Source organism: Panulirus ornatus, chromosome 12 (genome assembly GCF_036320965.1).
Source record: "Panulirus ornatus isolate Po-2019 chromosome 12, ASM3632096v1, whole genome shotgun sequence".
Lineage (NCBI taxonomy): Eukaryota > Metazoa > Arthropoda > Malacostraca > Decapoda > Palinuridae > Panulirus > Panulirus ornatus.
Genome location: NC_092235.1, coordinates 36,035,684 through 36,058,506, shown reverse-complemented (window position 1 = coordinate 36,058,506; position 22,823 = coordinate 36,035,684). Strand labels below are relative to the sequence as shown.

Below are 22,823 nucleotides of genomic sequence, written 5' to 3'. Positions count from 1 at the left end.
AAGGAACTTTGATAGGAATGTTGATCGTTTGACTTTTCAGTAGCACTACTGAAGCAGTTGTGGGAGTGTGTGATAGAGTGTAAGGAAGTAAATTCTGGAGTGATGCGGATAAAACTGAAAGTGGATGGTGAGAGATGTGTGATTATTGGTCTTATGCATTTGGTCATGAGAAGAAAGATCATGAGAGGCAAGTGTTTTAGGAGCAGCTGAGTGCACAAGACTGGGTATTATTGATGGGTAATTTAAATGTGAAGGTGAGTAATGTGGCAATTGAGGGTATAATTGGTGCACATGGAATATTTAGTGTCGTGAATGGAAATGGTGAAGAGCTTGTGGATTTGTGTGCAGATTGGGAATACCTGCTTTAAAAAGAGAAATATAAATAAGTTTACAAATATGAGTAGGAGAGCTGGTCAAAGGGCATTATTGGATTATGTGTGAATTAATATGCATGTAAAAGAGAGACTTTTGGATGTTAATGTGCTGAGAGGGGCAGCTTGAAGGATGTCTGATCACTATCTTGTGGAAGCGGAGGTGAAGATTTGTGGAGGTTTTTGAAAAGGAAGAGAGATTGTTGAGGAGAAGAGAGTGGTGAGATTAAGTGAGCTTGGAAAGGAGACTTGTGTGAGGAAGTACCAGGAGAGATTGAGTGTAGAATGTCAAAAGGTGAGAGCAAATGATGTGAAGGGAGTGGGAGAGGAATGGGATGTATTTAGGGAAGATTGATATGGGTAAAACTGAAAGTGGATGGAAACAGATGGGTGATTATTAGTGCGTATGCACCTGGGCATGAGAAGAAAGATCATGAGAGGCAAGTGTTTTGGGAGCACCTTAGTGGATGTGTTAGTAGTTTTGATGCATGAGACCGGGTTATAGTGATGGGTGATTTGAATGCACAGGCAGGTAATGTGGCAGTTGAGGGAATAATTGGTGTACATGGGGTGTTCAGTGTTGTAAATGGAAATGGTGAAGAGCTTGTAGATTTATGTGCTTAAAAAGGACTGGTGATTGGGAATACCTGGTTTAAAAAGAGAGATATACATAAGTATATGTATTTAAGTAGGAGGATGGCCAGAGAGTGTTTTTGGATTACGTGTTAATTAATAGGCACGCGAAAGAGAGACTTTTGGATGTTAATTTGCTGAGAGGTGCAACTGGAGGGATGTCTGATCATTATCTTTTGGAGGGGGTGAAGATTTGTAGAGGTTTTCAGAAAAGAAGAGAGAATGTTGGGGTGAAGAGAGTGGTGAGAGTAAGTGAGCTTGGGAAGGAGACTTGTGTAAGTACCAGGAGAGACTGAGTACAGAATGGAAAGAGGTGAGAACAAAGGACGTAAGGGGAGTGGGGGAGGAATGGGATGTATTTAGGGAAGCAGTGATAGCTTGCGCAAAAGATGCTTGTGGCATGAGAATCATGGGAGGTGGACAGATGAGAAAGGGTAGTGAGTGGTGGGATGAAGAAGTAAGATTATTTGTGAAAGGGAAGAGAGAGGCATTTGGATGATTTTTGCAGGTAAATAATGCAAATGAATGGGAGATGTATAAAAGAAAGAGGCAGGAGGTCAAGAGAAAGGTGCAAGAGGTGAAAAAGAGGGCAAATGAGAGTTGGGGTGAGAGAGTATCATTAGATTTTAGGGAGAATAAAAAGATGTTTTGGAAGGAGGTAAATAAAGTGCGTAAAACAAGGGAACAAATGGGAACATCAGTGAAGGGGGTTGATGGGGAGGTGATAACAAGTAGTGGTGATGTAAGGAGATGGAGTGAGTATTTTGAAGGTTTATTTAATGTGTTTGATGATAGAGTGGCAGATATAGGGTGTTTTGGTCGAGGTGGTGTGCAAAGTGAGAGGGTTAGTGAGAATGATTTGGTAAACAGAGAAGAGGTAGTAAAAGCTCTGCGGAAGATGAAAGCAAGCAGTGCAGTGGGTTTGGATGGTATTGCAGTGGAATTTATAAAAAAGGGGTTGACTGTATTGTTGACTGGTTGGTAAGGTTATTTAATGTATGTATGACTCATGGTGAGGTGCCTGAGGATTGGCAGAATGCTTGCATAGTGCCATTGCACAAAGGCATAGGGGATAAAAGTGAGTGCTCAAATTACAGAAGTATAAGTTTGTTGAGTATTCCTGGTAAATTCTATGGGAGGGTATTGATTGAGAGGGTGAAGGCATATCCAGAGCATCAGACTGGGTAAGAGCAGTGTGGTTCCAGAAATGGTAGAGGATGTATGAATCAGGTGTTTGCTTTGAAGAATGTATGTGAGGAATACTTAGAAAAGCAAATGGATTTGTATGTAGCATCTATGGATCTGGAGAAGGCATATGATAGAGTTGATAGAGGTGCTCTGTGGAAGGTATTAAGAATATATGTTGTGGGAGGGAAGTTGTTAGAAGCAGTGAAAAGTTTTTATCGAGGATGTAAGGCATGTGTACTTGTAGGAAGAGAGGAAAGTGATTGGTTCTCAGTGAATGTAGGTTTGCGGCAGGGGTGTGTGATGTCTCAATGGTTGTTTAATTTGTTTATGGATGGGGTTGTTAGGGAGGTGAATGCAAGGGTTTTGGAAAGAGGGGCAAGTATGCAGTCTGTTGTGGATGAGATAGCTTGGGAAGTGAGTCAGTTGTTGTTCGCTGATGATACAGTGCTGGTGGCTGATTCGTGTGAGAAACTGCAGAAGCTGGTGACTGAGCTTGGTAAAGTGTGTGAAAGAAGAAAGCTGAGAGTAAATGTGAATAAGAGTAAGGTTATTAGGTACAGTAGGGTTGAGGGACAAGTCAGTTGGGAGGTAAGTTTGAATGGAGAAAAACTGGAGGAAGTGAAGTGTTTTAGATATCTGGGAGTGGATTTGGCAACGGATGGAACCATGGAAGCAGAAGTGAATCATAGGGTGGGGGAGGGAGCGAAAATTCTGGGAGCGTTGAAGAATGAGTGGAAGTTGAGAACATTATCTCTGAAAGCAAAAATGGGTATGTTTGAAGGAATAGTGGTCCCAACAATGTTATATGGCTGTGAGGCGTGGGCTCTTGATAGAGTTGTACGGAGGAGGATGGATGTGCTGGAAATGAGATGTTTGAGGACAATATGTGATGTGATGTGGTTTGATCGAGTAAGTAATGATAGGGTAAGAGAGATGTGTGGTAATAAAAAGAGTGTGGTTGAGAGAGCAGAAGAGGGTGTTTTGAAATGGTTTGGTCACATGGAGAGAATGAGTGAGGAAAGATTGACCAAGAGGATATATGTGTCAGAGGTGGAGAGAACGAGGAGAAGTGGGAGACCAAATTGGAGATGGAAAGATGGAGTGAAAAAGATTTTGAGTGATTGGGGCCTGAACATGCAGGAGGGTGAAAGGCGTGCAAGTAATAGTGTGAACTGGAACAGTGTGGTATACCGGGGTCGACGTGCTGTCAATGGATTGAACCAGGGCATGTGAAGCGTCTGGGGTAAACCATGGAAAGTTGTGTGGGGCCTGGATGTGGAAAGGGAGCTGTGGTTTTGGTGCATTATACATGACAGCTAGAGACTGAGTGTGAATGAATGTGGCCTTGGTTGTCTTTTCGTCGTGTTGCCTTGCGCACATGCGGGGGGAGGGGGTTAATATTTCATGTGTGGTGGATTGGCGATGGGAATGAATAAAGGCAGACAGTATGAATTATGTACATGTGTATGTATGTATATGTCTGTGTTTATATATATATATATATATATATATATATATATATATATATATATATATATATATATATCTTTCTTTTTCTTTCATACTATTCGCCATTTCCCGCATTAGCGAGGTAGCGCTGAGAACAGAGGACTGGGCCCTTGAGGGAATATCCTCACCTGGGCCCCTTCTCTGTTTCCTCTTTTGGAAAAAAAAAAAAAAAAAAAAAAAAAAAAAAAAAAAAAAAGTGAGAGGGGAGGATTTCCAGCCCCCCGCTCCCTCCCCTTTTAGTCGCCTTCTACGACACGCAGGGAATACGTGGGAAGTATTCTTTCTCCCCTATCCCCTATATATATATATAAAATATATATATGTATATGTCGAGATGTGTAGGTATGTATATTTGCATGTGTGGACGTGTATGTATATACATGTGTATGTGGGTGGGTTGGGCCATTCTTTTGTCTGTTTCCTTGCGCTACCTCACTAACGTGGGAGACAGCGACAAAGCAAAATAAAAAAAAATAGTTTTGGCATCTGTAAAAAATGTGTGGCATGAGAAAGGTGGGACGTGTTCAGATTAGAAAGGGTAGTGAGTGGTGGGATGAAGTAGTAAAGTTGTTAGTGAAAGAGAAAAGAGAGGTGTTTGGACGATACTTACTAGGAAGTAGTGCAAATGACTGCGAGATGTATAAAAGAAAGCAGCAGGAGGTCAAGAGGAAGTTGCAATGGTTGAAAAAGAGGGCACATGAGAAGTGGGGGATATTATCATTAAACTTAAGGGAGAATAAAAGATGTTTTGGAAGGAGGTAAATAATGTGCATAAGACAAGAGAACAAATATGAACATCAGTGAAGGAGGCAAGGGGGGAAGTGATAACAGTTAGTGATGAAGTGAGAAGGAGATTGAATGAGTATTTTGAAGGTTTGTTGAATGTGTCTGATGATAGAATGGCAGATGTATGGTGTTTTGGTCAGGGTAGTGTGTGAAGTGAGAGGGTCAGGGAGAATGGTTTGGTTAAGAGAATAGAGGTGGTGAAAGCCTTGCAGTTAGGTGAAATCTGGCAAGGCAATAGGTTTGGATTGTATTGCAGTGGAATTATTAAGAAAAGGGGTGACTATGTTGTTGATTGGTTGGTAAGGATATTCAATGTATGTGTTGATCATGTTGAAGTGCCTGAAGACTGGTGGAATGCATTTATTGTGCCATTGTGCAAAGGCAAAGGGGATGAAGGTGAGTGTTCAAACTGCGGAGGCATAAGTTTGAGCATCCCTGGAAAATTGTATGGGAGGGTATTGACTGAGAGTGTGAAGGCATGTACAGAGCATCAGATTGGGGAGGAGCAGTGTGATTTCAGAAGGAGTAGAGGATATGTGGATCAGGTGTTTGCTTTGAAGAATGTGTATGAGAAGTATTTAGAAAAACAGATGGATTTGCATGTGGCATTTATGGATCTGGAGAAGGTATATGATAGGGTTGATAGAGATGCTTTGTGGGTCTTAAGAGTATATGGTGTCGGAGGTACAGTATAAGAAGGAGTGAAAAGTTTTTATCAAGGATGTTAGGCATGTGTACGAGTAGGAAGAGAGGAGAGTAACTGGTTCCCAGTGAAGATGGGTCAGTGGCAGGGGTGTGTGATGTCTCCATGATTGTTTGATTTGTTTATGGATGAGGTGGTTAGGCAGTAAATGCAAGAGTTTGGGAGAGAGGGGTGAATATGGAGTCTGTTGAGGATGAGGGGGTCTGGGAAATGAGTCAGTCGTTGTTTGCTGATGATATAGTACTGGTGGCTGATTCAAGTGAGAAACTGCAGAACCTGGTGACTGAGTTTGGAAAAGTCTGTGAAAGAAGAAAGTTGAGGGTAGATGTGAATAAGAGCAAATTTTTTAGGTTTAGCAGGGTTAATTGGGATGTAAGTTTGAGTGGAGAAAGGTTGGAGGAAGTGAAGTGTTTTAGATATTTGGGAGTGGAGTTGGCAGTGAAAGGAACCATGGAAACAGAAGTGAGGTGAAGGTGGGGAAGGGGGTGAAGGGTCTAGGAGCGATGAAGAATGTGTGGAAAGAGAGAATGTTATCTCAGGGAGCAAAACTGGGTATGTTTGAAGGAATAGTTGCTCCAACAATGTTATATGGTTATGAGGCATGAGCCATAGATAGGGTTGTACCGAGGAGGGTGGCTGTCTTGAAAGTGAAGTGTTTAAAGACATTGTGTGGTGTGGGGTGGTTTGATCGATTATGCAATGAAAGGGTAAGAGAGATGGGTGGTAATAAAAAGAGTATGGTTGAGAAAGTAGAAGAGGTTGAAATAGTTTGGACATAAGGAGAGAATGAGTGAGGAAAGGTTGACAAAGAGGATATATGTGTCAGAGGTGGAAGGAACAAGAAGTGAAAGACTAAGTTGGAGATGGAAGGATGGATTGAAAGAGATTTTAAGCAATCAGGTGTGCAAGGAATAGAGTGAATTGGAATGATGTGATGTACCGGGGTCGATCTTCTATCAGTGAATTGAGCCACGGCATGTGAATTGTCTAGGGTAAATCATGGAAAGATAGGTCTGTGGGGCCTGGGTGTGGATAGGGAGCTGTGGTTTCATCACATTACACATGACAGCTAGAGACAGTGAGAACAAATGTGGCCTTTTTTGTCTGTTTTCCTGGCGCTACCTCACTGAAGCGCGGGGCAGCGATGCTGTTTCCTGTGTGGTGGGGTGGTGCCGGGAATGGATTGGAGGCAAGCAAGAATGAATATCTACATGTTCATATATTCATATGTGTGTGTATGGATATGTGTTTATGTTGATATGTATGTATATGTATGTGTATGGACGTTTATTGTGTGTATGTGTATATGAGTGGATGGGCTGTTCTTCATCTGTTTCCTGGTGCCACCTTGCTGCTGTAGGAAATGAAGATCAAGTATGATAGATAGATAGATAAATGTGAGCAAACGTGGTTGGATTGTCTGTAAACGCTGAACTTAAATGTGATGCTGGCCCTATAGATCAAGCAATCTTGGAATGGTAACTTTTCTAATTCCACAACATATTTGATGGAAGGAACTAAATTGTTGAGGAAGGGGCAAATGTTTGTAAATTTTCACTTGTTAACTGGATACAGTGCATTCATTTACAAATCCAAACCAGATTCCTTTAAAGGGTAAAATATCCCTCACTGTTTTTGTTTAAAAAACATTTCTTAGAACGATTACATGACATTGGTGAAAGAAGGGTATTCATAGCCATACCAAACTTTTGAGCATGATATCTCCCCTGAATCCAAATGAGCAGTCTTTGAATCAAAATTTTATTGGTTCAAGAAACAGAATTTGAAACAGTTAAATCAAGAATATCCAAAGAATCCAAAGGTTTATGGGCATTACTTACAGGAAAGGAGTGCATGTGATTAGGAGATGTATAAGGGAAAGTGGCAAAAGATCGAGAAGAAGGTGCAGGGATTGTAAAAGGGCAAATAAGAGTTAGCATGAGCGAGTATCAGTAAACTTCAGGGAGAATAAGATGTTTTGGAGAGTGGTTTATAGTGTGCATAAAAAAAGAGAAATGATGGAAACATTAGTGAAAGGGGCAAATGAAGAAGTGGTAACAGGTAGTGATGAAGTTTGTAGGATATAGAGTGAACATTTTGAAGGACAATTGAATGTGTTTGGTAGTATGGTGGCAGATGTAGGGTGTTTAGGTAAGGGTGGTATGCGAAGTGAGAGAATCATGGAGAGTGGTTTGGTGAAGAGATATGAGGTGGTGAAGGCTTTGTATAAGATGAAATGTGGCAAGGCAACTGGAGTGGATGATATTGTAGATGAATTTCTCAAGAGAGAGGGTGACTGTTACTGGTTGGTTATGTAGGATTTCCACCCTATGTATGGATCAGGGTGAGGTACTGAAGGATTAACAGAATGCTTGTATTGTGCAAGGGAGGACAAAGGTGATTGCTCAAACTATAGAGGTGTAGATTTGTTGTGCCCACCTGGTAAGTTGTATGGAAGGGTAATAATTAAGAGGGTGAAAGCATGTCTAGAGCATTAGACAAGGGAGGAACAGTATGGTTTCAAAAGTGGTAGAGGATGTGTGGATCAAGTTTTAACTTTAGAGAATGTGTTGAAGAAAAACAGAAACATAGGGATTTTTTCATGAGGCAAGTTTGGTTCTGGATAAAACATATGATAGGGTTGATAGAGATGCCTTGTGGAAGGTAAGAATATATGGTGTAGGAAGAAAGGTCTGTGGAGCCTGGTTGTGGATAGGGGGCTGTGGTTTTGGGGCATTGCACATGACAGCTAGAGAATGGATGTGAATAAATGCGACAGTTTTTTCTGTTTATGGTGGTACTTTGCTAAGGGTAAGAACACAAAGAAAGCAGGTTACCTGTGCCAACCTGATTCAGGGATCAACCAAACTACCAAATAGGGATAAGGGAGAAAGAATACTTCCCACATATTCCCTGCATGTCATAGAAGGCGACTAAGGGAGCAGGTGTGAAGGCTGGAAACCCTCCCCTTCTTGTTTTTTAATTTCTAAAAGAGGAAACAGGAGTCAAGCAGGAAGTGCTCATCCTCCTTGAAGGCTCAGATTGAGGTGTCTGAATGTGTGTAAATGTAACTAAGATGAGAAGAAAGAAGAGATAGGTAGTATGTTTGAGGAAAGAAACCTGAATATTCTGGCTTTGAGTGAAATGAAGTTCAAGGGTAAAAGGGAAGCATAGTTTGGAAAAGTCTTGGGAGCAAAGTCAGGGGTTGATGAGAGGACAAGAGCTAAGGAAAGAGTAGCTTTACTCCTAAAGCAGGAGTTGTAGGAGTGTGTGATGGAGTGTAAGGAAATTCTAGATTGGTGTGGGAAAACTGAAAGTGGATGGAGAGAGATGGGTGATTAGTGGTGCTTATGCACCTGGTCATGAGAAGAAAGATCATGAGAGGCAAGTGCTTTGGAAGCAGCTGAGTAAGTGTATTAACAGTTTTGTTGCACAAAACTAGGTATTAATAATGGGTGATTTAAGTGCGAAGGTGAGTAATGTGGCAGTTGAGGGTATGATTGGTGTACATGGGGTATTCGTTGTTGTGAATGGAAATGAAGAACTTGTGGGTTTGTGTGCTGAAAAAAGATTGGTGATTGGGAATACCTGGTGTATAAGGAGAGATATAAACAAGTATACATATGTGAGTAGGAGAGATGGTCAAAGGGCATTATTAGATTACGTGTTAATTGATAGGCATGTAAAAGAGAGACTTTTGGATGTTTAATGTGCCTCCACTGTCTTGTGGAGGCAAAGGTGAAGATTTGTAGAGTTTTCAGAAAAGAAAAGAGAATGTTGGGAGAAGAGAGTGGTGTGAGTATGTGAGCTTGGAAAGGAGACTTGTGTGAGGAGAGATTGAGTGAATAATGGCAAAAGGTAAGAGCAAATGACATGAGGGGAGTGGGTGAGGAATGGGATGTATTTAGAGAAGTAGTAATTGCATGTGAAAGAGATGTATGTGGCACGAGAGAGGTGGGAGGAGGGCAGATTAGAAAGGCCAGTGAGTAGTGGGATGAAGAAGTAAGATTGTCAGTGAAAGAGAAAAGATAGGCATTTGGACAATACTTGCAAGGAAGGAGTGCAAATGACTGGGAGATGTGTAAGAGAAAGAGGCAGAAGGTTAAGGGGAAGTTGCAAGAGTTGAAAAAGAGGGCAAATGAGAGTTAGGGTGAAAGAGTATTATTAAACTTTATGGAGAATAAAGAGATGTTTTGGGGGGAGGTAAATAATGTAAGACAAGAGAACAAATGGGAACAAAAGTGAAGATGTCAAGGGGAGAAGTGATAACAGGTGATAATGAAGTGAGAAGGAGATGGAGTGAATATTTTGAAGGTTTTGTGAATGGGTTTGATGATAGAGTGGCAGATGTAGGGTGTTTTCATCAGGGTGTTGTGCGAAGTGAGAGAGTCAGGGTGAGTGGTTTGGTGAAGAGAGAAGAGGTGGTGAAAGCCTTGTGGAAGATGAAACCTGGCAAGGTGGCGGATTTGGATGGTATTGCAGTTGAATTTATTAAGAAAGGGGATGTCTCTGTTGTTGATTGGTTGGTATGGATATTCAGTGTATATATGGATCATGATGAAGTGCCTGAGGATTGGCAGAATACATGTATAGTGCCATTGTACAAAGGCAAAGGGGTTAAAGGTGAGTGTTCAAACTACAGAAGCATAAGTTTGTTGATGATTCCTGGAAAGTTGTATGGGAGGATATTGATTGAGTGGGTGAAGGCATGTGCAGAGCATCAGATTGGGGAGGAACACTTTGGTTTCAGAAGTGGTAGAGGGTGTGTGGATCAGGTGTTTGCTTTGAAGTAAGATAGGAAAGAATGTCACCAGTGGATCTCACCTTATGGAAGCCATACTGGTGATCATGAAGAAGACTGGGAGGTTCATGATGTCTAAGGATATGGGAGTTGAGGAGGGATTCAAAGACTATGGAAATGATAGATGTCAGAGCAACAGGATGATAGTTGGAGGGGTTAGAATAGTCACCTTTCTTTGGGATGGGATGTAGCAGTGCATGCTTCCAAGAAGAAGAAGAAAAAGTTCTGGTTTGTAGACAGAGACAAAACAGATGAGCAAGTTCAGAGGCACACACTTTCAGCACAAGGTGATACATGCCATCAAGACCATAAGTCTTACTTGTGTCCAGAGAGAGGTGTGCTTTTCAGACAGTTTAGAAAGAGATTTTGGGGAGGAGCATAGGGTAAGTAAGAGGAGCATCAGGAGGTGAAAGAATGTGAGAGTCATCTAAGACAGAGCTGGAGGAGAAATGAGTACCAAAGAGTTGCTTTGGCTGTGGAAGAGATGGCTATAGTACTATCAAAATGGAAACATGAAGGAAAGGTGGAACGAGAAAAGTTGTTCGTGATGCCCCTCTAGTAGATAAAGAGGATAGGTTATCTCACCAACTTTGAGTAGAGGAATACTTTGCTTTATTTGCCCTGATTACGGGCAGTGATAAAAGCTGGATGAGAGTCAGAGAAAGGAGAGTTTTTCCAAGCCTATTATGCTTTACACCATCCCTGAATGGCTTCAGAACATGGACTGTTAAACCAAGGATTGGAAGAAGAGGTCATCTTGGAGGAGGAAGTGATAAATGCTTCCATTCCCACAATAACATTTGCTATTCATTTGGTAGAGACATAAGCATCACCTTATGAGAGACTGTAATTTACCCAAGGAAAGTCAAAAACAGAATTTTTGTAAGTTATTCCAGTCAGCTTTGGTGAGATACTAATATTTACATTAAGAAAGGGCTGTTGGAGGGTAGGTGCTATTGAAAATTTTACATTTATGAGAGTGTGGTCAGATGAACCAATTGGGGGGTGATGCTGTGTCACTACAGTTTGATTGATTAAAGGTTAAAAACAGATCCAGAATATTAGGAGTGGTCACAGGAGTTGGGAATATGGATGGGGTGGATGATAATTTGCTTTTGATCATTAAGAATTGAGAATGTGAGATCTTCATTCCCCAATCCATCTGTATGTGAGTCATGCCGCCATTCCCTATGGTGAACGTTGAAATCATGAAGGTAGAGGATCTCAGCTTGGGGTGAGAGGATGTCATGGCTTCATGCCATGAGTTTAGATAGTCTAAGAAAGATACAAGATTTATTGAATTAGGAGAGCAGTAGGCAAAGCAAAGGAAGAGCATGGTAGTTGTGAGACATACCTTGAGCCAGATAACATCAAAGTTTAGGTTTATAAGACTCAAGGTCTTTGAGGCATGCATCAAGTGTGTTGACTTTGGACTAAGCACACATATCACCTTTGAACTGGGAACATGAGTGGAGATTATTGTTTGATATGAGAAATAGGCTAGTGAGAACATCATTATACAGTTAGGTCTCAGAAGGAAGTGAAGTGAAATATTAGGAGAGATGTTAGACGGATGATGCTTAACAGAGGAGAGGTCACTAGAGAAACCATGAATGTAGAATTCATAAACTTGTACATCATTCTTTGATCCAGTTCAATTTCTATCATGATTATCTTCTTTTTTATGAACCAACTTTATTATATGATTCTGTAATTTCTTTTTACCTTTTATTTAAGATTCTTTAGTTCACAGATTGATTTATTCAGACTTTCAGTGAACTTTTAGGCAGTTCCTTCATCAGCACTTGCTGCTTTACCGGTGACTCGAACGCTGTGCAAACTATATTTCTTTAAATCTATTGAGCCAACCATGACTTCTTGTGAAGTTTTTGATGTAATCCTTTTCCCTTTGCTCCTTCAAAGTCTCGAAAAGACTTATAGTCTTCGTCTGTATTGTTAGTAAGCTTAGTAGTACATGTTTTTTATTTGATCTCCCATCTACAGCATCAACAATTTTTCCATTTCATGAATGGGCCATTGTCATTGCTTTGTTATTATTCTAGACTTCATACTTGCTGAACCTTTCACTGCTTAATGTATTTTTTTCTTTGTCCTTTGAAATTGTGGAGACCGTTGAATGGGACAGCTGTAGATCATGTATAATTGCATTAACTTTTTTCCCTTCTTCATATTGGATGATTACCTCCTTTTTCAATTCCAAATCAAGTGTCTTCCTCACCTTCTTGACAGATCTATCAACATGGGTTTTTCCTCTTGCTCATCATCTTCTTTTGGGTCTAATGCAGAAATGGTTTAATTCAGCACAAAAATTAATTAAATTCACTCAAATAGTGTGTGCTTACTGAACTGTAACTGAGAGTGAGAACAGAGAGAGATGCTGTTATGTACACAATGCTGGGATTGCCTGACATTCACTGTCATACGCACACAGCCGTTCATACTGACGGACATCTGAGCATGAGTAATTTTTATGTTTATGTATATTTCATTATCCCTGGGGAGGGGAAAAAGAATACTTCCCACGTATTTCCCTTGTGTCATAGAAAGTGACCAAAGGGGGTGGGAGTGGAGTGCTGGAAACACCCCCCCTTGTATTTAAATTTCTAAAAAGGGAAACAGAAGAAGGAGTCAAGTGGTGAGTGATCCTCCTCCTCAAAAGCTCAGGTTGGAGTGTCTGAATGTGTGTGGATGTAACCAAGATGAGAAGAAAGGAGAGATAGGTAGTATGTTTGAGGAAAGAAACCTGGATGTTTCAGTTCTGAGTGAAATGAAGTTCAGGGGTAAAGGGGAAGAGTGGTTTGGGGAAGTCTTGGGAGTAAAGTCAGGGGTAGGTGAGATGACAAGAGCAAAAGAAGGAGTGGCACTACTCCTGAAGTGGGAGTTGTGGGATTTATGTGATAGAGTGTAAGAAAGTAAATTCTAGATTTATTTGGGTAAAACTGAAAGTGGATGGAGAGAGATGGGTGATTATTGGTGCTTCTGCATTTGGTCATGAGAAGAAAGATCATGAGAGGTAAGTGTTTTGGGAGCAGCTGAGTGAATGTGACAGCAGCTTTGATGCATGAGATCGGGTTATAGTGATGGGTAATTTAAATGCACAGGTGAATAATGTGGTAGTTGAGGGTATGATTGGTGTATATGGGGTGTTCTGTGTTGTAAATGGAAATGGTAAAGAGCTTATGATTTGTGTGTTGAAAAAAGAATGGTGATTGGGAATACCTGGTTTAAAAAGAGTTATATATAGGTATACGTGTGTGAGTAGGAGAGATGGTCAAAGGGCATCATTGGATTATGTGTCATTTGATAGGCGTGACTTTTGGATGTTAATGTGCTGCGAGGGACAGCTGATCACTATATTGTGGAGGCAAAGGTGAAGATTGTTAGAGGTTTCCAAAAAAGAACGGGAGAATGTTGGGGGAAGAGAGTTGTGAGAGTAAGTGAGCTTGGAAAGGAGACTTTCATGAGGAAGTACCACGAGAGACTGAGTGTAGAATGGCTAAAGGTAGGAGCAAATGATGTGAGGAATGATATGTATTTAGGGAAGCAGTGATGGCTTGCGCAAAAGATGCCTGTGACATGAGAAAGGTGGGATGTGGGCAGATTAGAAAGAGTAATGAGTGGTGGTATGAAGTAAGGTTGTTAGTGAAAGAGAAGAGAGAGGTGTTTGGATGATACTTGCAGGGAAGGAGTGCAAATGACTGGAAGATGAGTAAATGAAAGTGGCAGGAAGTCGAGAGAAAGGTGCAGGAAGTGAAAAAGAGGACAAATGAGAGTTGGAGTGAGAGAGTATCATTAAATTTTAGGGAGAATAAAAAGATGTTTTGGAAGGAGGTAAATAACATGCATATGACTAAAAAACAAATGGGAACATTGGTGAAGAAGGCAAGTGGCGAGGTAATAACAGGTAGTGATGAAGTTAGAAGGAGATGGAGTGAATATTTTGAAGGTTTGTTAAATATGTTTGATGATAGAGTTGCAGATATAGGGTGTTTTGATTGGGGTGGTGTACGAACTGAGAGGGTCAGGGAGAATGGTTTGGTAAACAGAGAAGAGGTAGTGAAAGCTTTGCCGTAGATGAAATCTGACAAGGCAGCAGGTTTGGATGGTATTGTAGTGGAATTTATTATAAAAGGGGGTGACTGTGTTGTTGATCGGTTGGCAAGGATATATTCACTGTATGTATGGATCATGGTGAAATGCCTGAGGATTGACAAAATGCATGCATAGTGCCATTGTACAAAGGCAAAGGGGATAAAGGTGAGTGTTCAAACTACAGAGGTATAAGTTTGTTGAGTATTCCTGGGAAATTATATAGGAGGGTATTGATTGAGAGGGTAAAGGCATGTACAGAACATCAGATTTGGGAAGAGCAGTGTGGTTTCAGAAGTGGTAGAGGATGTGTGGATCAGGTGTTTGCTTTGAAGAATGTGAGAAATACTTAGAAAAACAGATAGATTTGTAAGTAGCATTTATGGATTTGGAGAAGGCATATGGAAGGGTTGATAGAAATGCTTTGTGGAAGGTTTTAAGAGTATATGGTGTGGGAGGTAAGTTGCTAGAAGCAGTGAAAAGTTTTACCAAGGATGTAGGGCGTGTGTCCAAGTAGGAATGTTGGTGTGTGGCCAGGGTGTGTGATGTCCTCATAGTTGTTTAATCTGTTTATGGATGGGGTGAAGTGTTTTAGATATCCTGGGAGTGGAATTAGCAGCGGATGGAACCATGGAAACAGAAGTGAGTCACAGGGTAGGGGATGGGGCAAAGGTTCTGGGGGCTATGGAGAATGTTATCCCAGAGAGCAAAAATGGGTATGTTTGAAGGAATAGTAGTTCCACCAATATTATATGGTTGCAAGGCATAGGTTATAGATAGGGTTGTGCAGAGGGTGGATATGTTGGCAATGAAGTGTTTGAGGACAATATGTGGTGTGCGGTGGTTTGATTGAGTAAGTAATGAAAGGGTAAGAGAGATGTGTGGAAATGAAAAGAGTGTGGTTGAGAGAGTAGAAGAGGGTGTCTTGAAATGGTTTGGACATGTGGAGAGAAGGAGTGAGGAAAGATTGACAGAGAGGATATATGTGTCAGAAGTGAAGGGAACAAGGAGAAGCGGAAGACCACATTGGATGTGGGAGGATGAACATACAAGAGGTTAAGAGGTATGAAGGGGGTAGAATGAATTGGAATGATGTGGTATACTGGGGTCGACATGCCGTCAATGGACTGAACTAGGGCATGTGAAGCATCTGGGGTAAACCTTGGAAAGGTCTGTGGGGCTTAGATGTGGATAGAGAGCTATGGTTTCATTGCATTACTCATGGCAGCTAGAGACTGAGTGTGAACGAATGTTGCCTTTTTTGTCTGTATTCCTGGCACTACCTCTTTGAAGCGGGGGGTGTAGTGACACTATTTCCTGTGTGGGGGATAGCACCAGGAATGGATGAAAGCAAACAAGTATGAATATCTACATGTGTACATATGTATATGTCTGTGTATGTATATGTTGATATGTATATGTATGTGCATGTATGGGCATTTACTATATATGTATATGTGTATATGAGTGAATGGGTCATTCTTCGTCTGTTTCTTGGTGGTACTTTGCTGATGCGGGTAACAGCTATTAAGTATGATGATAATGAAAATATACTTTTTTATATTTTTTCTTTTTGGGTCGTATGTACAGATGGTAGTAAGTTACACAGGTCATAAGTCAGGGAGCATCTACATCTTTTCTTAACATGTTTCTTGCTTAATTTCTTGATATGTTCCCTTGATGCTCTAATACCTCTTCTCTCAAAGAACTGTTTGCTCTCCACATCATTGATCCGTTTTAAGATTTTAAAAGTTATACTCAAGTCAATTCTCACTCTTCCCTCCTCCAAGGTAGGCAAATTTGAAGCTTTTCCATCAGCTATTTGTGCTTCTTTAGGTGAAGTGACCAAACATTAGATGAATATTCTAGTTTTGGCTGTATTTATGATTTGTAAAGCTTGCTGAATATTTTATTTTCCATATTTTTAAAAGTTATTTTGATATTTCTCTGAATACAGTTTATCCCCTTTGTTGTTCTTTTGTGGGAATATGGTGATAGGTTAGGGCCGATGCTGTCTTCCAAGTCCTCCTTGCACACAATCTTGAAGCTTATATCCTGCAAGATAATGATCATATTGAGTCCTTCTTTCATTTTTCCCATCCTTCTTACTTTGCATTTGCTTGTATTGAATTTCATCAGCCATGTGTCAGACCAACTTTAAAGTCTGTTTAGGTCTCTTTGTAAGCTGATGCAGTCCTGCTGCTTTTCACTTCTCTTGACTTTTGCATCATCAGCAAACATATTTAGGTAGGAGTCCATGCCTTCAGGCAAGTAATTCATGTAGATCAAGAAGAGTAACCTTACCAAAAAATGGTCCATGGCACTCCAATGGTGATCTCCACCCTTTTGGAGAAGGTTCCCCAGAAATGTGTCCTGTGTTTTCTTGCACTAAGTCAATCAGGACAGGTTCCCCCTCATTCCTGCTTGGCATTTCAGTTTGTTAATCAGCCTCCAATTCAATACTGTGTCAAATACCCTATGGCAGTCAAGGTATAAACAATCTACCCAGCCTTCCATCTTGTCTGAGACAGAGTTTTCTCTCTCACACATATGTAAGATGTTCATTACACATGACCTCCTTTCTTGAAAACTGGGTTGCTTCTCACTAAGGTATTTTCTCTTCTTGTTTAGATGTATCTATTTGCTTTCTTGTTAACTTTTCTTGTACCTTACAGACCACACTTGTCAGGAGACTAGTCTGTAGTTCTGAACCTCTTCCCAGTTTTCTTTCTTTTAGATGGGTATAACTTTTGCCATTTCCATGACCTTGTAATTTTGTCTTTCTCTAGCAAAGGCATGAATAGTTTTTCAAGAGATTCATAATGCATCTATGCATCTGCATTAAGGTGAAATTTCAACAGGACCATGTGCTCTATATGGGTCAAAATCTTGTACAGATTTTGTTAGTTTTTTTTCTTGATATCTCAACATTTTCTAAAGCCCCTGCCCCATCGTATCTCGATAGTGATGGGACTATAATGTTTCCCATGATGAAAAACGTTTTTGAACTTTTTATTTAGCTCCTCATGTATCTTTACATCCTCATCCAGTAATCCCTCTGAATCCATTAATCTGATAAGCTGCTCTTTAACTGACAATTTATTTCTGACAAGATTTATGAAAAAATTTTTGTTTCATCTGACATCCTAAATATTTTTTTCAAAATTTATCTGTTCCTCTTTTTGTATCCTGCTTATACTCATTTCATGCTCTCTTGTAGCTGGAGTGTTGCTTATATCCCCTCCATTGCACATCTCAAAGCTCCCTTGCTTTTTGATGTCTTTGATTACTATTCCAACCTATTTTTAAACCTTTCCTCTCTATTTAAGGCTAGAGATGTACATGTTCTCACTCCTTCATTGAAAATTTCAGATAATCTTTCACCACATTACCTTGCCTCCTGGCTACTTTGAACTCTGTACCATCACTCCACTGTAAATTTCACAGAATCTTTCACCACATGACCTTGCCTCCTGGTTACTGAACTCTGTACCCCATTCTATGTTTCCATAGAAATTGTTGAGTTCTTTGTAGTTTCCATAATTATATTTCAAGTCTTTTCTCATCTCTGTTTGTATAACTTCCATATTTGTTACATTATCAGATTTCAGCATTACATGATCACTTTTTCAGAGTTGTATCATATATGATATTTTCAATATCCATGTTAGTCTTTGTGAAGATAAGATCTAGTAATGAGGGTGAATCAGTCCCTCTCTTGCTAGTATGTTCACTGACATGAGAATCCAAATCCCTCCAGTCTATCTCCTAATGATTGAATACCCAATTCTCAGTATGTCACTTTCTCTGAGATGTGCATGGTTTTCTGCTTCATGTATCATCCTGCTTGTTCATTTGTTGTCATCTCCTGTTTGATCTTGATCTTTAAAATTCTTTGAAGGATTGAATATCATGCAGTCATGTATGTTGTTTCCAATTGTTGCTATTCCCATCATGTATTGTCTGAATCAGCCACCTACTGTTTCCTGAAGCTTAAAGTATTTCTTATTGGGAGAGCTAAACCTACTACTCCTTGCTCGTCTCTTTTTCCTTACTATCATGTACTCCTCTGGATAGAAAATATGAGATCTTTTCTCTTTCATAAGCATTGTTTCCACAGCACCAAGAATATCTGATGAATTTTCCCTTTTGTCATCCATAGATTCCAATTGTATACAGTACTCTCAAAATACCATTACCATTGTCTAACATTCCTGTATGTGTTTTTCTCTCTGTGTGTTTGTGTATGTGTGTACATTGTGAATGAAAAGTCTCCTTTGGTGATGCTGTATCATCAGTTGATGAAAGAGAATAGTCTCCCCAAAGAACTTCTTGTCTCATTTGGGCCCTTCCTGTCCCTACTACTAGTGTACCATATCCTTGGAACTGTGGGAGTGTCTGGAAAAATGGTCCTGGGTAGCACCTAGACCTTTTTCTGGAAGAGGACCAATTATGATTATAAGTGAATGAATCAATATGTGTATCGCAATAAACATTTTCAGTATTGATTTTAGGTCGTGGAGATTGTGGAAAGTCTTCGAAGACGGGGCCTAGTGTGCATCAAGCATGAGACTGACTCCCAGAATGCGGCACATTGCTTGCCAAGGAAGAACGGTATGTTTGAAATTAGACTCACATGCTTTGTTCATCTTCTCTTTGTATTATGTTTGATATTATCCTCCCAGTAGCTTAAGGGGAGATATATAGGATATATGAGAAGAGCGTGGTTGAGAGAGCAGAAGAGGGTGTTTTGAAATGGTTTGGGCACATGGAGAGAATGAGTGAGGAAAGATTGACCAAGAGGATATATGTGTCGGAGGTGGAGAGAACGAGGAGAAGAGGGAGACCAAATTGGAGGTGGAAAGATGGAGTGAAAAAGATTTTGTGTGATCGGGGCCTGAACATGCAGGAAGGGTGAAAGGAGGGCAAGGAATAGAGTGAATTGGAGCGATGTGGTATACCGGGGTTGACGTGCTGTCAGTGGATTGAATCAAGGCATGTGAAGCGTCTGGGGTAAACCATGGAAAGCTGTGTAGGTATGTATATTTGCGTGTGTGGACGTATGTATATACATGTGTATGGGGGTGGGTTGGGTCATTTTTCTTTCGTCTGTTTCCTTGCGCTACCTCGCAAACGCGGGAGACAGCGACAAAAAAAAAATATATATATATAGAGATATATATATATATATATATATATATATATATATATATATATATATATATATATATATATATATATATATATATATATTATCCCTGGGGATAGGGGAGAAAGAATACTTCCCACGTATTCCCTGCGTGTCGTAGAAGGCGACTAAAAGGGAAGGGAGCGGGGGCTGGAAATCCTCCCCTCGTTTTTTTTTTTAATTTTCCAAAAGAAGGAACAGAGAAGGGGGCCAGGTGAGGGTATTCCCTCAAAGGCCCAGTCCTCTGTTCTTAACGCTACCTCGTTATCGCGGGAAATGGCGAATAGTATGAAAAAAAAAAAATATATATATATATATATATATATATATATATATATATATATATATATATATATATATATATATATATATATCCCTGGGGATAGGGGAGAAAGAATACTTCCCACGTATTCCCTGCGTGTCGTAGAAGGCGACTAAAAGGGAAGGGAGCGGGGGGCTAGAAATCCTCCCCTCTCATTTTTTTATTTTAATTTTCCAAAAGAAGGAACAGAGAAGGGGGCCAGGTGAGGGTATTCCCTCAAAGGCCCAGTCCTCTGTTCTTAACGCTACCTTGCTATCGCGGGAAATGGCGAATAGTATGAAAAAAAAAAAATATATATATATATATATATATATTTTTTTTTTTTTTTTTTTTTTTTTTTTTGTCGCTGTCTCCCGCGTTTGCGAGGTAGCGCAAGGAAATAGACGAAAGAAATGGCCCAACCCCCCCCCCACATACACATGTATATACATACGTCCACACACGCAAATATACATACCTACACAGCTTTCCATGGTTTACCCCAGACGCTTCACATGCCTTGATTCAATCCACTGACAGCACGTCAACCCTGGTATACCACATCGCTCCAATTCACTCTATTCCTTGCCCTCCTTTCACCCTCCTGCATGTTCAGGCCCCGATCACACAAAATCTTTTTCACTCCATCTTTCCACCTCCAATTTGGTCTCCCTCTTCTCCTCGTTCCCTCCACCTCCGACACATATATCCTCTTGGTCAATCTTTCCTCACTCATTCTCTCCATGTGCCCAAACCACTTCAAAACACCCTCTTCTGCTCTCTCAACCACGCTCTTTTTATTTCCACACATCTCTCTTACCCTTACGTTACTCACTCGATCAAACCACCTCACACCACACATTGTCCTCAAACATCTCATTTCCAGCACATCCATCCTCCTGCGCACAACTCTATCCATAGCCCACGCCTCGCAACCATACAACATTGTTGGAACCACTATTCCTTCAAACATACCCATTTTTGCTTTTCAAGATAATGTTCTCGACTTCCACACATTCTTCAAGGCCCCCAGAATTTTCGCCCCCTCCCCCACCCTATGATCCACTTCCGCTTCCATGTTTCCATCCTCTGCCAGATCCACTCCCAGATATCTAAAACACTTCACTTCCTCCAGTTTTTCTCCATTCAAACTCACCTCCCAATTGACTTGACCCTCAACCCTACTGTACCTAATAACCTTGCTCTTATTCACATTTACTCTTAACTTTCTTCTTCCACACACCCCACCAAACTCAGTCACCAGCTTCTGCAGTTTCTCACATGAATCAGCCACCAGCGCTGTATCATCAGCGAACAACAACTGACTCACTTCCCAAGCTCTCCCATCCCCAACAGACTTCATACTTGCCCCTCTTTCCAAAACTCTTGCATTTACCTCCCTAACAACCCCATCCATAAACAAATTAAACAACCATGGAGACATCACACACCCCTGCCGCATACCTACATTCACTGAGAACCAATCACTTATCCTCTCTTCCTACTCGTACACATGCCTTACATCCTCGATAAAAACTTTTCACTGCTTCTAACAACTTTCCTCCCACACCATATATTCTTAATACCTTCCACAGAGCATCTCTATTAACTCTATCATATGCCTTCTCCAGATCCATAAATGCTACATACAAATCCATTTGCTTTTCTAAGTATTTCTCACATACATTCTTCAAAGCAAACACCTGATCCACACATCCTCTACCACTTCTGAAACCACACTGCTCCTCCCCAATCTGATGCTCTGTACATGCCTTCACCCTCTCAATCAATACCCTTCCATATGATTTACCATATATATGTGTGTGTGTGTGTGTGTGTGTGTGTGTGGAAGTCGAGAACATTATCTCGGAAAGCAAAAATGGGTATGTTTGAAGGAATAGTGGTTCCAACAATGTTGTATGGTTGCGAGGCGTGGGCTATGGATAGAGTTGTGCGCAGGAGGATGGATGTACTGGAAATGAGATGTTTGAGGACAATGTGTGGTGTGAGGTGGTTTGATCGAGTAAGTAACGTAAGGGTAAGAGAGATGTGTGGAAATAAAAAGAGCGTGGTTGAGAGAGCAGAAGAGGGTGTTTTGAAATGTTTTGGGCACATGGAGAGAATGAGTGAGGAAAGATTGACCAAGAGGATATATGTGTCGGAGGTGGAGGGAACGAGGAGAAGTGGGAGACCAAATTGGAGGTGGAAAGATGGAGTGAAAAAGATTTTGTGTGATCGGGGCCTGAACATGCAGGAGGGTGAAAGGAGGGCAAGGAATAGTGAATTGGATCAATGTGGTATACCGGGGTTGACGTGCTGTCAGTGGATTGAATCAGGGCATGTGAAGCGTTTGGGGTAAACCATGGAAAGCTGTGTAGGTATGTATATTTGCGTGTGTGGACGTATGTATATACATGTGTATGGGGGTGGGTTGGGCCATTTCTTTCGTCTGTTTCCTTGCGCTACCTCGCAAACGCGGGAGACCGGCAAAAAAAAAAAAAAAAAATGAGAATTATCAGTTATGCTGAGATTCAAGGTAAGTTATATAAACACAGATTGCAGTATCTTATGGTATTCCTTAAGGCTTGCATGTTTGTTTAAAAGATTCTTGCCTCCTATGTAAGATAAGTTCTACATTTGTTCCCTTTCAAAGAGACTAACTATTTAGCATGATGAGATTTGACTGGTCTAGACCCAGTTGCTCATTGATGGGAGACGAAGGGTATTTGATTACTTGTAATCAAAGTCATTATCTTGTTAGGGACGATCATAGCTGAGTGGGTAGTGTTCCCAGCTTCCAAGTCCTTGTTGTTGGAAAACATTATTTGCTCTGTGAAAGTGCACATTCATATGCACCATGTTCATGTTCATATACCTCCACGGTTGTACAGTAGGTTTCTGTAAAATGCTAACTGCTGGTAATGCGAGCCTTATGGGATTTGACCAGTCTTGACCCCATTTCTCATGGATGGGAGATGAAGGGTATTAGATTACTTGTAACAGAATAATCATTTCCCTATTAGAGGCAATCATAGCCTTGTGGTTAACGTTCCCATCTGCCATCCAAAGGTTTTAGGATTGAGTCCTTGCTGTTGGAGGGCATTATATGATATAAATTATTATAATTCATTGTTATTATACTTGATTCCTGCTTCCTGTGTCAGTGACATAGCACCAGGAAACATACGAAGAAAGACCTATCCACTCAATCAGCATGTTTACCAAATGGTGAC

General features: G+C 40.7%; 1 protein-coding gene across 2 annotated transcripts in view; it reads left to right on the top strand.

The window, feature by feature from the left end:
- LOC139752011 (helicase POLQ-like) overlaps window positions 1-22,823 on the top strand; it is a 275,342-nt gene that overhangs the window by 28,912 nt on the left and 223,607 nt on the right. For both annotated transcript variants that reach the window (XM_071667792.1, XM_071667791.1), the window contains exon 2: window positions 18,616-18,715. In XM_071667792.1, coding sequence (XP_071523893.1) covers window positions 18,616-18,715 — 100 coding nt within the window. The remainder of the gene's footprint in view (window positions 1-18,615; window positions 18,716-22,823) is intronic.